This window comes from Bufo gargarizans, chromosome 3 (assembly GCF_014858855.1).
Source record: "Bufo gargarizans isolate SCDJY-AF-19 chromosome 3, ASM1485885v1, whole genome shotgun sequence".
Lineage (NCBI taxonomy): Eukaryota > Metazoa > Chordata > Amphibia > Anura > Bufonidae > Bufo > Bufo gargarizans.
In genome coordinates, this window is record NC_058082.1 from 46,808,037 (window position 1) to 46,824,108 (window position 16,072).

Here is a 16,072-nt window from a genome sequence, read left to right on the forward strand (position 1 = left end):
GTATAGTGCATACGTATATATGCGTACATGTGCATACAGTACATGGAGTTTAGTGCAAACCTCTCCGACAGATGTAGAGACTTGCGGCCTCGATTATAGAGGATGATAATACCATTTTTATACATAATATTTATATAAGTGTATGGTGGCCCCATTGGTTAAAATGGGGCCATATAATAAAGTGTTATGTAAAAGTTGTAAGATTGGTGTGCAGTAAATAAAACAGATCAGAGGTCGCTTTTCTGGTATTTATAATGACACTTTTTTCCCCACAAAATTCTTCAGCCAAATGTTATTTGTAAGCAGGAATGGATTGGCCATAGACTCTACAGGGACATTGCCCGGAGGGCTGATGCCTAGGGGGCCACCCAAGCCCTCCCTTTGCCGCTGGCCAAGTACAGAATGAGCTTTTGGCAGTAATTAACACTGTGAGGGGAACGCTTGTCGGGGAGGAATATGCCAAAGTGGGACAACTCTACAGATTTTTTAAAAAGATGTACAATATACAAATATATTAGTTTTTTAGAATATTCGGACTATTCTAAAACAAGAATATATAGCAATATAGCGAATATTCGGGGGGAAAAAAAGTAGAACAATTTAGCTAATATAGTGCTATAATCTTTTTTTTTAATAGTTGTAAATTTAATTACAACTATTAGACAAAGAAGATTATAGCACTATAATCTTGTTGATTGCGAATTTTCGTAATGCAAATTTTTGTAATGAGAATTTTTGGAATGCGAATTTTCGTGATATAATAATTCTATATATTGTTATATATTCTTGTTTTAGAATATTACGAATATTCTAAAAAACTAATAAATAGCAATATAGTGAATATTTAAAAAAAATAATATAGAGCAATTAAGCTAATATAGTGCTATAATCTTCTTTGTCTAATAGTTGTCATTTTTTTCTCTTCTGAAGTTCAGATTGGAAAAAAAATTACAACTATTAAAAAAAAAGATTATAGCACTATTAGCTAAATTGTTCTACATTCTTTTTTTTTCTAATATTCGCTATATTGCTATATATTCTTGTTTTAGAATATTACGAATATTCTAAAAAATGAATATATTTGTTTTTTAGAATATTTTTATAAATTTTTTTAATATGTACAGTTGTTCCACTTTGGCATACTCCTCCCCGACAAGCGTCCCTGTCACCATGGGAACACCTGGGGGTTAGAATATACTATAGGATCTGAGTTTTCACAATCTCATTGATTCTCATTACGAAAATTAGCATTACAAAAATTCTCATTACAAAAATTTGCATTACGAAAATTCGCAATCAACCCTACTTTTAACGAATATTCGAATTCGCGAATATTTGACGATTATGCTACAAAATATTCACGAAATAGAGCGAATTCGAATATGACCCCTGCCACTCATCACTAGTACCCAGTCAAAGGCTGCACATGCCCGCATCTCTCCATCTGAGCCCCCTGCTCCATAGCTTAATCAGAGACAACTGGAGGAGGAGGAGAGAAAGTGGCAGCTACTAATGGCCACTACAGAAGGACTGCTTTTGGGGTGGTATATTGTGCTGCACTGTGGTATTTGGTTCTGCTGGGATGGTATTTTAAACTATGGTATTGCAAACCCCACCTACTTGTGGTGCCCCCTAACTTCTGTTAATGTAGACCCGCCCCATACAACATGGGGCCACTTTTAGTTTTATTTTTTTTCCAAGGCCACTTTAAGTTCCCAGTCCGTACCTGGCTGTGAGTCAATACATAAATAGAAAACACTACAAACATTGGGGTCATTTAGCAAAAAACTGAGTTTTACAACGGTCTTGAATATTCCCACCCCACCCCCACCGCTGGGAGGATGAGACACAGACTTTGTCATAAATTAGGCACATCCTCAACAGTCCATCAGCCTTGACTGAAATCTGCTCCAGCTCCTAGTTGGAGTATGTAGATGTTAGTTGTCAATTACCCCAGCCCCCCCACACCATGCCCCCATCCTACTTCCGCCACCACCATTAGCAAGAAGTGGTGAGGACCATGTATGAATGCCACGTACGCCTAAATTTAGGAACAGTGGTGTTGAAAAAAAGTTGGAAACTGAGGTCCTACAACTTTTTTTTTAACAGCAGCTTCTGGCATAGGGAATCATAATAAATGACCCAGTGTGTTTTTGTGTCATTTTTCTTAATTTTTTTTAAAAAGGCAGCACACACTAGGTGTGACTTTTTTTTAATACATATCCCCGTAGACTTTTCTATACATAAAAAATGTACAAACAAATAAAAAGTATGAAAAAAAAAGACCCAAAAGAGTATAAAAACACATGAAATTCATGGCCAAAAAAAATATGTATGAAGGAAGCCTTAAGAGGGTTGTCCACCTTATTTTAAAAGTCCCTAAAGGGGTATTACCATCTCAGACACCGATGAACATGACATCAGATAAGACGAGCTCCTATCTCCAGAATGGGACCCACCCGTTAAGTCAAAGAGAGCATAGCGCAGATGTGCGACGTGTTCTACATTCTTCGCTATGGCAGCAGTGCACTCGGCTATTTTCAGAATTTCCATGTGGTAAATGGAGAGTGCACTGCTCATGCAGGCCCCCTTTCCATTCACCGCTATGGGACTGATGGAAATAGCCAAGCCAGCTCGGCTATTTTCAGAACTGCCATAGCGGTGGACGGCCGCTCTCTGTTAACTTAAGGGGCCCATCCTGAAGATATGAGCGGGTCTCAGGGGTGGGACCTGATGACATATCCTACTGTTTTATTTATTTTTATTCCAACACATTTAGGGGCTTTGGTGGGTTCATGAAATACATTGGACAATCCTTTTTTGGTTTGGGTAAGCATTTCTCTTTTACAGAAACATAGAAGAATGACTGCAGAAAAAGTCCACATGGTCCCTCCAGTCCGCCCTTATATTGTGTCCTTTTCAATCTCTCTTAGGATAGATACATGATCATGTCAGATTGACAGTCACTTGTTATAGGTCTCCCAACCACCTCTGATGGGCGTTTTCTCCAAAATCGACTACTACTCCAGTACAATTACGGTATATTTTCTGGCATTGCTTCTGATCTTCCCCCGCAACTAATTTCAGCTTGTGAACACCAAATAACAATCATGTGTGGAACCATGCCAACTAATTATACCCACTGAATTGAACCACACATGTAATATAGAAAAATAACTTTATTACACATAATCTTATCAACACAATATTTCACAAAAGCACAGTATAAAATCAGCGGGTGAGAACTGTAGAGCAAAAATCCCCCCCCCCCCATAGACACTATAAACCTATATTACATATACAAATCATATATGCACACCAGCAGGTACCACATAATAAAGTGCTAATGCTATAGGGTACGGTGCAGTCATCTATGGCTGGTCAGTAATAGAAAGCTGATACTCATCTCACACATAGCCAGGGCACATGCTGGGTCCCCCATCAGGTATGGTCCAAACTACGCGATTCCAACGTGGGGATATCCCGATAAGTATCACCAACAGCAATCAGAGTGGTATAGACAATCATTACCCAACACAGACAAATAATATCCTGATCCTGGTATCCGTGGGGAGGGAGAAGGGGGACCCAGCATGCGCCCTGGCTATGTGTGAGATGAGTATCAGCTTTCTATTACTGACCAGCCATAGATGACTGCACCGTACCCTATAGCATTAGTACTTTATTATGCGGTACCTGCCGGTGTGCATATATGATTTGTATATGTAATATAGGTTTATAGTGTCTGTGTGGGGGGAAAGAGATTTTTGCTCTACAGATCTCACCCGCAGTTTTATACTGTGCTTTTGTGAAATATTGTGTTAATATGATTATGTGTAATAAAGTTATTTTTCTAAATTACATGTGTGGTTCAATTCAGTGGGTATAACTAATTTCAGCTTGTGACTTGCTCCAAAATCTTTCAATAAGGTCCTGGACACAAAATCACAGCAGCTTTTAATTTCTGGGGGACCTAAGGGGTTTATTCCCACCATGTCGGAATGTGAATAACCCCATTAGAGATAAGCAAATGGCTCTTAAAGGGGTTGTCCCACGAAACAAATATTCTACAGTTTTCAAACCAGCACCTGGATCTCAATATATTTGTGATTGTATGCAATAAAAAATGTAGCATAGCCAATAAAATGTATCTGTATAGCACCACCTGCTGTTTTTTTTTCTTATTATTTCTTTGTCCTGCTCACTGAGAAGGCTGCACATTGCTCAGTTTCATCCTTTAGGGCCTCCTGAGCTGTGATAGGGAGAGCATAGACACACCCCCTGAGCTGTGATAGGGAGAGCATAGACACGCCCCCCTGAGCTGTGATAGGGAGAGCATAGACAAGCCCTCTGACCTGTGATAGGTAGAGCATAGACACGCCCCCTGAGCTGCGGCAGAAAAGACCCTCCCCTTGAGCTTCCAGCTTGATATAAATCTAGCAGAGCAATAAATGAGGAGATCTCTGGATCCATGTGAGGTACAGGGGTGGTTCTAGCTTTATTAGAAATAGGTTGCCACGTACTAAATGATTTTTTTTTTTTTTACATTAGTCATGGAATAACCCCTTTAATTCACTTGGGGTTTGATTTGGCTGAATCGATCAACCAATTCAGTTTGGGTCCAAATTGCTTCTACCCGAACTGACAGTGCTCAGATTGCCCTGGAAATCTGTGTACGACACTCTGTGGTCTTGTAGGACTATTTTTCTTTTTTTTCTTTTTTTCTTGTTTCTCACTTATATTTTTTTCAACATTTTATTTTATTATAATTTTATTTCTCTCTCCCTCTCTCCAAAATTCACCCAAATTAAATTAGCGAAAATTTGGATTTTGATCCATCTGGAATTTTTACAAAAACAGTGTTAAATCTGATTTGTTTACAATCGATTCGCTCATCTCTGTTATCTTTCATTAGAGAAAACAGGACTTTAGCCTTCCTGTTGTATCAATGACTAAGTCTTTTATACAGCGATCTGTGCTTATGATAGTTTTAATGGCATTTTTGGGATTTTTCAAAGAGTGTCCACGCTGCTCTAATCATTTCCAATATGCCATTTTGAAGGGATGACAGAATAAATCACTGCAAGAAGGAGAGCAGTTTTCTGCGACTTAAACACTGATAGCCGGATAGGATATCAGGACAGGTCAGTACTATTAGCTTGTTGGCCATTCAACTTCTGGCCCCTCTGCCAATCAGCTGTTTAAATGGGCGCGCTGTAGGTGAGCACGCCCCTGTGGATGTGACATCACCTGGATTTTGTGCAGGTCAATGAATAGAACTGAGCTGCAAGACCAAGAACAACCCCTATACAATGTATAGTCAAAGAGAGGGGCGCTGCAGCCCCTTCACACAGCGTTGAACCCCCGTGACCAACAATCGATGACCTATCCTGAGAACAGGTCATCAATAGAAAAGTTGAAAAGGCTTACCCTTGCATGTATCGCTGGCGACAGCAATTCCACTAGGTGATGATGGGGTCCCTAACAATAGCAGTGGCGTAGAAATGAATAAATCAATTCATTAGAATCCAGATCGGTGCGGAATTTTTCAAAAAATTCTGACTCTTTAGAATCAGAATTTCTTGAGATTCAGTTTGGGAAAATTTTTCCAGAGACAGAGAGAGAATAGATTTCTCGGGTGTTTGAAACTCGTTGCATTGACATAGAATCTAATTTCTTAACTAAAGTGAAATTCTTGGCCGATTCAGACAAATCAGAACAAAATGAATTTTAAGAAATGTGCTCATCTCTACCAGTCAGATACATCAAATCTGCTGCAAATGGAACAATGACCAAACAGAACCTCAGGTTAGGGTACTTTCACACTAGCGGCAGGGGAGTCCGGCAGTCTGTTTAGGCGGGTGAACAGCCTGTCGGATCCGTCCTGCCGCTAGTTCACGTGTGCCCCAGGACTGCGGCTCCATCCCCATTGACTATAATAGGGGCGGGGGCGGAGTTCCGGCGGCTGCACGGCGAGAGGCAGCCGGACTAAAAGTACATGTCGTACTTTTAGTCTGGCTGCCTCTCGCCGCGCGCTGCCGTGCTGCCGCCGGAACTCCGCCCCCATTATAGTCAATGGGGATGGAGCGGCAGTCCGGGGTTACACGTGAACTAGCGGCAGGACGGATCCGGCAGGCTGTTCATCCGCCGAAACAGCCTGCCGGAGTCCCCAGCCGCTAGTGTGAAACTAGCCTTAAGCATATCAAAAAGCATTTTAAAGACACCGATGTGGTGGCCCACAGTCCCTGTGGGTTCATATTACAGGGCCATAAGCATTCTGTGTTACGAATTAAGGAAGCCTACTGTTACGAGATAGAACATGCCACAATTCTACTCTGCCAAATCCCCCCGAAACAGCTGTCTGCAGATGAGATGCTGGCTTACTTAATATCTGAGTCATGTCTCAAGGCCTATTTAAAGGCTTGAACAGTGACTTATAGGATAGCTGCCTTACATCTGGTGGCATCAGATGAAGAGCTTGTTAAGAGCTCATTGCATCGCTTTTCTTCTCATAATTCTTTTTCTCACGGTAGTTTTACATGGAGGTACGATATGTTCCATTCAGGACTTGTACAATAGGAACCTGTAGTACATCTGTGTACAGTACACGAGCCCTAGCACTAAGATCACCATACAAATATCTCAGTAAGCCACGACTTTTCACCCTGATGAGAAAAAACGGTGCTCTTTCTTGTAAGTGAACCAAAAGTCAAAGTTGATCATCATCACCCAGGACATCTCAATGAGGGCTCATGCACAGGAAAATTTTTTTTCCGCGTCCGCTCCGTTTTTGCGGACGTATACAGAACCATTCATTTCAATGAGTCCACAAAAAAAAAGGAGGGTACTCCGTGTGCATTCCGTTTCCGTATGTCAGTATTTCCATTCCGCAAAAAAAATAGAACATGTCCTATTATTGTCCGCATTACGGACAAGGAACAGTACTGTTCTATTAGGGGCCAGCTGTTCCGTTCCGCAAAATATGTAATGCACACAGACGTCATCCGTATTTTTTGCGGATCAGTTTTTCACAGACCGCAAAATACATAAAGTCGTGTGCATGAGCCCTAAGCAGGGAACGTCTGTGAGACAAGCACTTTCGCGGCTAATATGTACCTCACTAAAAACAGACTTTCTAGAAGGAAGTGGCTTTCACGTGGCTACTATGTCTTACTCCAGAAAGAGGCTTAGGGTTTCCTGATGCTGTTTTGGAAATAAAAATCAGGAGTGACGAGAAAGGACATATAGGACTTCACTCCTGGCTTTGGCCTCCTAAACTGCATTAGGAATCCTGACCCTGTGGCCCTTTTACATAAACCAAGGATCGGAACAATTATTGCTCGTTCCCAATTATTGTCCCATGTAAAGGTGCTGCCGATCAACACTGATGGCCAGTTCGTAGTGTTCGCCAGCAAACACATGCGGGCTGCCATCTTTAGTACGGTAGACTCACCCGTCCGGCGTTGCACAGGTAAGCCCTTACCTGTGCCTGTGCCGGGAGCCGGTCTGAAATCAAATGCAGTCACTGGGAGCAGGCAGTTCCGAGAACAGCCGCCGGGGGCCTTCATCGGGCTGTTCTCGGAACTGCCTGCTCCCGGTGACTGCGTTTGATGTTAGACCCGCACAGGCACAGGTAAGGGCTTACCTGTGCATCGCCGGACGGGTGAGTCTACCTTACTAAAGATGGCAGCCCGCATGTGTTCGCTGGCGAACACTGCGAACTGACCATCACTGCCGATCAATAGACGTATGAGCAAAACACTGGCTCGTCACATTATCACATCTTTCTTGCAGAACCTAAAATCGCTGTCTGTCGGCAGCATATTGTCCTGTGCTAACCGGGTATATGCTGACCATCAACAATGAATCTGAATTCTGATGAAAGATCGTAGTAGCGATTGTTCATCCCCATAGAGAGGGGATGATGGGTGCATATAAACGCAGCTGGAAGAGTTACCAATGATTGGGAAAGAACTATTTGTTTTGGATTATTGCCCTGAGTTCCGGCACATGTTAAAGGACCCAAGAACAGAAGTTGGCTCAGAGGACAGCAGTACATTTAGCAATTTCCTAATTATCTTTTTCTTTTTTTCATTTATGACTTAGTTCCTTAAAATTTATAAGCTTTCTGCCCCTTGTTGTAATGGAAATTAGCTAATCATGCATTGACTTCGGGATAAGTTTAAAGGGGTTCTCTGAGACTTTACTACTGGTGACCTATACTCTGGATAGGTCTTCAGTATCTGATCGATGGGGTCCGACACCGGGGATCCCCGCCAATCAGCTGTTTGAGAAGGCACTTGCAGTAGAGCCATGGTCTTCTCTCAGCTTTCCCTAGGCCATATGACGCCATGTTCATCAGTCACACAACCCAGGCACAGCCCCTTAGAAGTGAATGGGGCTGAGCTGCAGTGCCAAGCACAGCCATTATACAGCGGATCGGAGGGAAGCCTGGGTGTCGGACTATCACAGCTAAGCTGCAGTCACTGGTCACAGATGTCTTAATGGAGCCACCAATAGTTGCCACAGTCTTGCAGTAATGGTGCCACGCCATTACTACTGCACAATGTATCCTAACCATGCAAAAGTGTCATCCTCCAGTAGGCCTATGAATACAAGACTGGACCTGATGAAGGGGGTGTTCCTCTCCAGAAACATGTCGTTCTAATAAACTGGATTCACTGGTATATGAAATTACCTGCAGTGATTCCATCGGCAGTGTGATCCAACCCTACCGGCTCATCTTGCTTCTAACTCTGGATATCACCCAGTAGGCGATGGTTGACATTGGCTCTCACTACTGGAAGACATCAAGGAAAGTAGGGCTATGTTCACATCTGCATCAGAGGCTCCGTTAGGGGCATCCATTGCAGATTCCACTAAAAATACAGGATAACATAGCAAAGCCTGCAGTCCAGTAAAAACGTGGGTTTCCAAAAGATCCCATTATAGTCAAAGGGATCCGTCGTGTCCTCTTCTTACTGTCATGTGATGACTCTGCCACTTCCGTTATTTTCATTGTTCTGCTCCTATAATGAAGCAGAACAACGGAAACGGAAGAGCTGGTGTGAACCCGGCCTAACAGATAGAACTACAAAAGGTCTTTAAGGAATTGTCCGGGATTTTAAGAAATTTGGAGAAAACTATTCACTACTCCCCTGCTAAATCCCCTCCCCCTCACATCAGTGTCGCTGCTCCAGTGGTTCCCACCAGTCTGCCAATGATAACATCACATACATCATTCGCCTGACCGTGGAAGATATCACTGGCCTCAGCAATCCCGTGCCGCACATGTAACCAGTGACTGGCTGCTGCAGTCATGTGAATGATGCGTACGTGATATGTGCTGACACACATTAGGTCGTGTATGCTGCACCGGAGTGGTGGCGCTGGAGCGGATGGTGATTTAACAGTTGAGTAGGGGTTAGTCGCTTTTTTTTTTATTTGCTCTTAGCCTCATGCGCTTCCGATCTGCATTTTTTCACACTATATGTGGACCAATTCATTTCAATGAGGCTGCACAATGGGGCCCGTGGAAATTGTGGGATGCACGTGGCCGGTATCTGTATTTTGCAGATCGCAAAATACATATATTTGTGTTCATGTGGCCTTAGGCAAATGTATCAAAATCCTGGAAGACACCTTTAAAGAGGTTGTCCGGGCTTTTTAATATTGATGACTAGAGATGAGCCAATCGACTTTGGATAAAACATCCAAAGTCGATTCGCATAAAATTTTGTTTCAATACTGTACGGAGCAAGCGCTCCGTACAGTATTAGAATGTATTGGCTCTGATGAGCCAAAGTTATAACTTTGGCTCATCAGAGCCAATACATTCTAATACTGTACGGAGCTCCTGCTCTGTACAGTATTAGAACGAAGGTTTATGTGAATCGACTTTGGATGTTTCATCCGAAGTCGATTCGCTTATTCCTATTGATGACTCACTGTTTGCGGGCTGCAATACGGGCACCAGCAAACAACAGTCATGTGCATGAACCCTTAGGCCCCTTTCACACGGGCGAGTATTCTGCGCGGGTGCAATGCTTGAGTTGAACGTATTGCACCCGCACTGAATCCTGACCTATTCATTTCTATGGGGCTGTGCACATGAGCGTTGATTTTCACGCATCACTTGTGCGTTGCGTGAAAATCGCAGCATGCTCCTCTTTGTGCGTTTTTCACGTAACACAGGCCCCATAGAAATGAATGGGGTTGCGTGCCTCCCTGCCGATCAGCTGTACTGGAAGAAGGCACCCTCGCTGCTGTAAATTCATGAGACAGCAGCAGATCGTACAGCTGATCTGCGTGAATTCCGGGATTTGAACCCCTGCCAATCTGATATTGATGACCTATCCTGAAGACAACCCATTTAAATGTGTTGTCTCACCCTAAGGCCCCTTGCAGACGAGCGTGTCCAGACTAGGTCCGGATGTGTCCCGGTGCATTGCGGCAAACCCGCGCGGGTAGGTACGCAATTGCAGTCAGTTTTGACTGCAATTGCGTTCCGATGTTCAGTTTTTATTGCGCGGGTGCAATGTGTTTTGCACGCGCGTGATAAAAAACTGACTGTGGTACCCAGACCCGAACTTCTTCACAGAAGTTCAGGTTTGGGTTAGTTGTAGTGTAGATTGTATTATTTCCCGTTATAACATGGCAATACAGAATGCATAGTAAAATAGCGCTGGAGGGGTTAAAAAAATAAAATTTAACTCACCTTAATCCACTTGTTTGCGCATCCGGCATCTCTTCTGTCTTGTTCTGTGAGGAATAGGACCTTTGATGACGTCACTGCATTCATCACATGGTCCATCACATGATTCATCACCATGGTAGTAACGTCATCAAAGGTCCTATTGCTCACAGAAGAAGACAGAAGAGAAGTCGGGCTGGGTGAACAAGTGGATTAAGGGGAGTTAAATTTTTTTAATTTTTTTTTAACCCCTCCAGCCCTATTTTACTTAGCATTCTGTATTCAGGATGCTATTATTTTCCCTTATAACCATGTTATAAGGGAAAATAATAATGATCGGGTCTCCATCCCGATCGTCTCCTAGCAACCGTGCGTGAAAATCGCACCGCGTCCGCACTTTTGCGGATGCTTACGATTTTCACGCAACCCCATTCATTTCTATGGGGCCTGCGTTACGTGAAAAACGCACAAAGAGGAGCATGCTGCGATTTTCATGCAACGCACAAGTGATGCGTGAAAATCAACGCTCGTGTCCACAGCCCCATAGAAATAAATGGGTCAGGATTAAGTGCGGGTGCAATGCGTTCAACTCACGCATTGCACCCGCGCTGAACACTCGCCCGTGTGAAAGGGGTCTAAGGGTTCATGCACATGATTGTTGTTTGCTGGTGCAGCCCGCAAACAGCGAGTCCGCAATATACGGGCACTGGCCATGTGCACACTGTATCACGGATGAATGGGTCCACAATCCGGAAAAGTGCGGTGCGGAACGGAGGCATGGAACCCCACGGAAGCACTACAGAGTGCTTCCATGGGTTTTCTGTCTGTGCCTCCGCACCGCAAAGAAACAGATCACGGACCCATTCAAGTTTATTGGGCCTGCGTCCGTCTGCGCCAGCCACACAGACGGTGCTTGTGCATTGGGGACCGCAAAGTCCCCAATGCACAGAACCGGCGGCACGGGGCGTTCGTGCGCAGGAGCCCTAACACTGATTTTATTCTGAAGCAAACCTGATGACCAACTCTTCATGGGCCCGATTTTAAAAAAAATCCAGTGATCAGAGGGCCAACCATACGTTTCCCTCTTTGTAGCTACAAATGAATGGCCAACCACGTAATACCTGGAAGGATCCCCTTATAAAGGGGATTCAAAAATAGAGACTCCAAGGTGGCCATATAGAGTTGCCTTGAAGTCAAGAGTTTATACTTTGCATTTTGGAGTGGGGGAATAATTCAAGTGCTAATTAGAAGATACATTTCCATTTCCAAGCCCTGCATTGCTGCGCACCTCACCAAGCACGCAGCAGAGCCTAACTCACTGGACACAACATATGCAGGACAGCATGCTCTTAAACCTCCAACGCCATGGTGCGATTTGCAGTTTGCTACTCACTGCACACGTGATTTGCTCTTATCCCACTTCATTACCTTCCAGACATATTAAAATATATTGCACATTGTTCTGAGGCCTGAGATAATCCTCTCCTACAGATCTCAGGCCAGCGAGGGGGGCTCAGTCATCACGTCCACTAAAAATGCAGATGACATGGCCGGGCGCTTCACCCATGTGTTCTGCGAAGCATTGGACGAGGGATGTAATAAAAATGACACTTCTCCAAATAGAATACCTTAGGGTCGGAGAGGATTTGGCTACCAGTCTGCAAGGGATTCACAGGCTCTGTCTTGGTGGATCTAAATAAGCTTGCAGAATTGCAGATGTAGTAGGGGTGTGTTTGTCATACTTGTATCATTTGGTTCTTCACAAGCGGTCAGGTTCTTGGAGGTTTTACATAGGACTGCAGGATTAGAGTGATATAAGCTATAAGCTCTGTTACATCTGTATACTCAGCTGCTTCTACATGGAATTCCTGAAGTGCACCCATCACAAAAATAATGGTCATTTCATGACATGTCGCAATGACGACGGTTCGGTCTGTGGCATTGGTTCCACTTGGTGTCCTTTGTGAAACGGAGTATGGCAGAGTCTAACTCGCTCTGGCACTTCTTTATGGATGTACGGAGACACATTCCCGCGATATATGCATTATGTGATGATAACAGACATTTATAACCCAGAATATAGGAGCGGGGCAGCCTTAAGTGACATCAGCAGATCAAGCCTCAGCATCAACCTACTTATAAAGATAACCTTCCACATCACTGGTTTTCTAATTTCCAGGCCACTGCGTAACCACTGGATCAAGTGCTTTCCAAAAGGCAACACATACATTAACCAGCACGAAGAGCCCAATGCAGCGTTTCTACCTATAACCCTCAATAGACAGTATTATTACCATTATATAAATGTATAGAGCAGTATATTAAATAGAGCATCTCCCTTTCTGTATTACATCTATACTGACACTACCCGAGCGTCCACTGACAGCAAATACTACATCTGCATTATGTTAATCCCCACGCTGTTGTCTCCATGCCCTGCATAGACTTAAGACCCTGCCAGACGAATCTGCAGCTACCTAATAACCTACACAGACTATAGAAAGAAAACAGCCCGGAGCATAAACAAGCATCATAAATCACATGATTTGACTAAAAATGGCCATGGCGAAAGGTGAAATAACGTAAGAAAAATAAATAATAATAAACTGTTTTATTTACATGAGGTTTATAGTCCTCAAGGAGGATTTCAATATCAGTCGTTATAGGCTAATGACAAAGAAATTAATACAAATTATAATGAAAAAAAGATATAGTAAAAAATAATACTAAAATATAAATAAAAATGATAAGAAAATATGCATAAAAATAACCCTAAAATAGAAATAAAAATGATACTAAAATATAAATAAAAATATTAAAATAGAAATAGAAAAATGATACTAAAATTGAATTAAAAATAATGAAATAAAAATAATAAAAAATAAAAATGATAAATATAAATAAAATAAAAATGATCAAATAGAAATGATAATAAATATAAATAATAATAAAATATTATAAAAATAATTGAAAAAACAACAAACAAATATGTATAATAAATACATTGAACAAAATGAGTAATTATGTATCTTGTACTCGGCTCATCGATGACGTTTAACCATTGAGCCACCCTCTCGACCCATGTCCCATGGACAAAAAAAGTCACCAGATGCATTTACCTCTTGCAGGCATGGGACTGCATATCAATGGTGTAATCCAAACCTCCTTAGTCTCTCATCACCCCTCCTCCCCATGGTCTGCCTCACTCTGCATTACATTACCAAGAAAATGTCATATCTGATTAGTCAGCAGAGTAATGGGAAGCGGATTTTGTAAGGTCAGAAGCTAACAAGTATTTATCCCCATAGCTTTTATTCCCAGAGTATATAAAAAGACGAACGTTACGTTCCCTCCGCCACAACCAGTGTCCCAAGGTCTGGTCCCATTGAATTCTAACTTCAAGGTATACTTACAGGCATTGGTTACAGCAAAACTGTTGGCTGTTTCTATGTTGTCTACATGTGGAATCAAATTAAAAAGTGCTTCGGACTCGTTGGGGCTGGTGTTATGGAGAAAAATTGCTAATCGAAATGCAGTGTATTCCTGATCTGTATTTCGGATGAAAAGCCCACCTATAGAGGGGGGAGAAAATAAAAATATAAATATAAAGATGTTGAAGACACATGAGGTTGCACATACACATAGAGGCGGTTGATGGCATGCAGGTGCACTAGTGGCTGCCAGTATTCTGCTCCATTAATTCCAGCCATTGATATGTGACAAGTGGCTGGAGTTGCCGTTGTCTCACATTGCACATTACAAGAAATCACAGCCTGGAAACGGGGCTGATGCTTACACCACATTTAACAATGTCTTTCAATTCATTCGCTTTGCACTAGTAGAATTCACTGCTTATAGGTCCCATGTCTGGAGGGCATTGCTGTACGCACTGGAAGCGGTGGTCACCGTCCATGGGTCCTATAGGCAGAGCACCTACTATACCCATCATCCTCTCCTATACCGCCAAATGTACATAGTCTAGACAGTCCAGCCATTATAAGGGGAGTTAAATAGAGCACTGTGTCCAGTTCAAGGAGAAGCAGCTTCTTATTATACCAAGAGCACAAAAGTGACTATGCTTGCAGAATCTCATTAACCCCCCCTCATTGGAGTTACTTGATGCGGTGCAAGAAATTACTGGATATCCCTCCCCTATTGAAAGCAATGGTTGATATAAAGTAAGGTAATGGGATACATAAGGCTGCGGTACATGCTGCACAACTTTCCAACTAGCTGCCACGTAGAGGTAGCAGAAGCTCAGGATAGCACCACTACTGCAGCATCCGCTAAGCCCTATACATATCATGCAGAGGTGGGCATGCAGGCCCTGGGTGGCAGGTAGGGGGGTTACCCTCAGGGTATGTCACTGCCATTTTGATGGGTAAGGATGCTGCAAACTATATAGCAAAGCTTAAGCAGAAAAGAAAATGAATAAAACTCTAGCTCAGCTGTCAATCAACTTGCACCATGGGCAAAGAGGTTGTGCAGCAGCTGGATCATGCCATGCCATGCCAGTGGATATACAATAGGTCTATGATCAAGTTGTGGTTAAAGAGGCACCTGCAGCTCTCAAGTTTAGTCATGCAGTGAATAGTCAGCTCCTGTGCCAAGGGCACCCACATCACCTGGCATGTCTTACCTATCTGCACGCTGCTAGGAAAGGCTCCCATGGCAATGCCCCAAAATCCAGAGAATAACAAAACAATCTGCTCCAAAATAATCCGCATCTTCTCTCGTCTCTCTCTTTCTCTCTCTCTCTCTAGATGCCAATGAGAAGCATCAAGGCTGCAACCACAAGCGCAGGAAAGCAATGCAGTCGCTGCCAGTCTAGCAATCCATGGTGGGCATGATGTCTCCTGCAGTCTCCATAGCCCCAGGAGAGCTGATGTCCGGCTGGAGATGTTTGCACATACAAGATGGTGGAGTTGGTGGTGGAGGCTGCACTGAGGGATGAGACATGCGCTATTATTTCTCACTCTGCCCCCATCACACACAATAGCAATCCCAGCACTGCTGTCTCCAGCCCTCTCTGCCTGTGTCACTGCCTTACATGTAGCATGAATGGGATGCTGCTGCTGCTGAGGCTTTGGGAAGAGGGGGGGTGGGGGGTTGCACAAGGGGGGGTACAAGGCAGGCTAGTCTGGTCCTCACTGCTTGCAAAGCACAAGCTTTCTAGCAAGCAATAGAGAGGAATCCACTGCAGCAAAGCCTCTCCCTGCTCCAGCAATACTAAGGGGGAGGCAGCCTGGCAGGGGGTTGGTGGGGAGAGGGGGTTAGCCAAGGTCAAGTGCTCTGTCTGCCCACACTAGGCACCCAGGATGGTTAGAGCTTTGGAGAGGGGCAGCAGTTTACACCAGCAGCTGGATTTGTTTGTTTATT

The 16,072-nt window shown here is 43.4% G+C and overlaps 1 protein-coding gene across 1 annotated transcript in view; it reads right to left on the reverse strand.

Annotated features, from left to right (window-relative positions):
- GRIA4 (glutamate ionotropic receptor AMPA type subunit 4) overlaps positions 1-15,489 on the reverse strand; it is a 121,013-nt gene extending 105,524 nt beyond the window's left edge. The window contains exons 1-2 of the mRNA XM_044285421.1: positions 15,333-15,489; positions 14,107-14,265 (exon numbers count right to left, since the gene is read on the reverse strand). Coding sequence (XP_044141356.1) covers positions 14,107-14,265; positions 15,333-15,420 — 247 coding nt within the window. The 5' untranslated portion in view covers positions 15,421-15,489. The remainder of the gene's footprint in view (positions 1-14,106; positions 14,266-15,332) is intronic.
- Between the last annotated feature and the right edge of the window lie 583 nt (positions 15,490-16,072).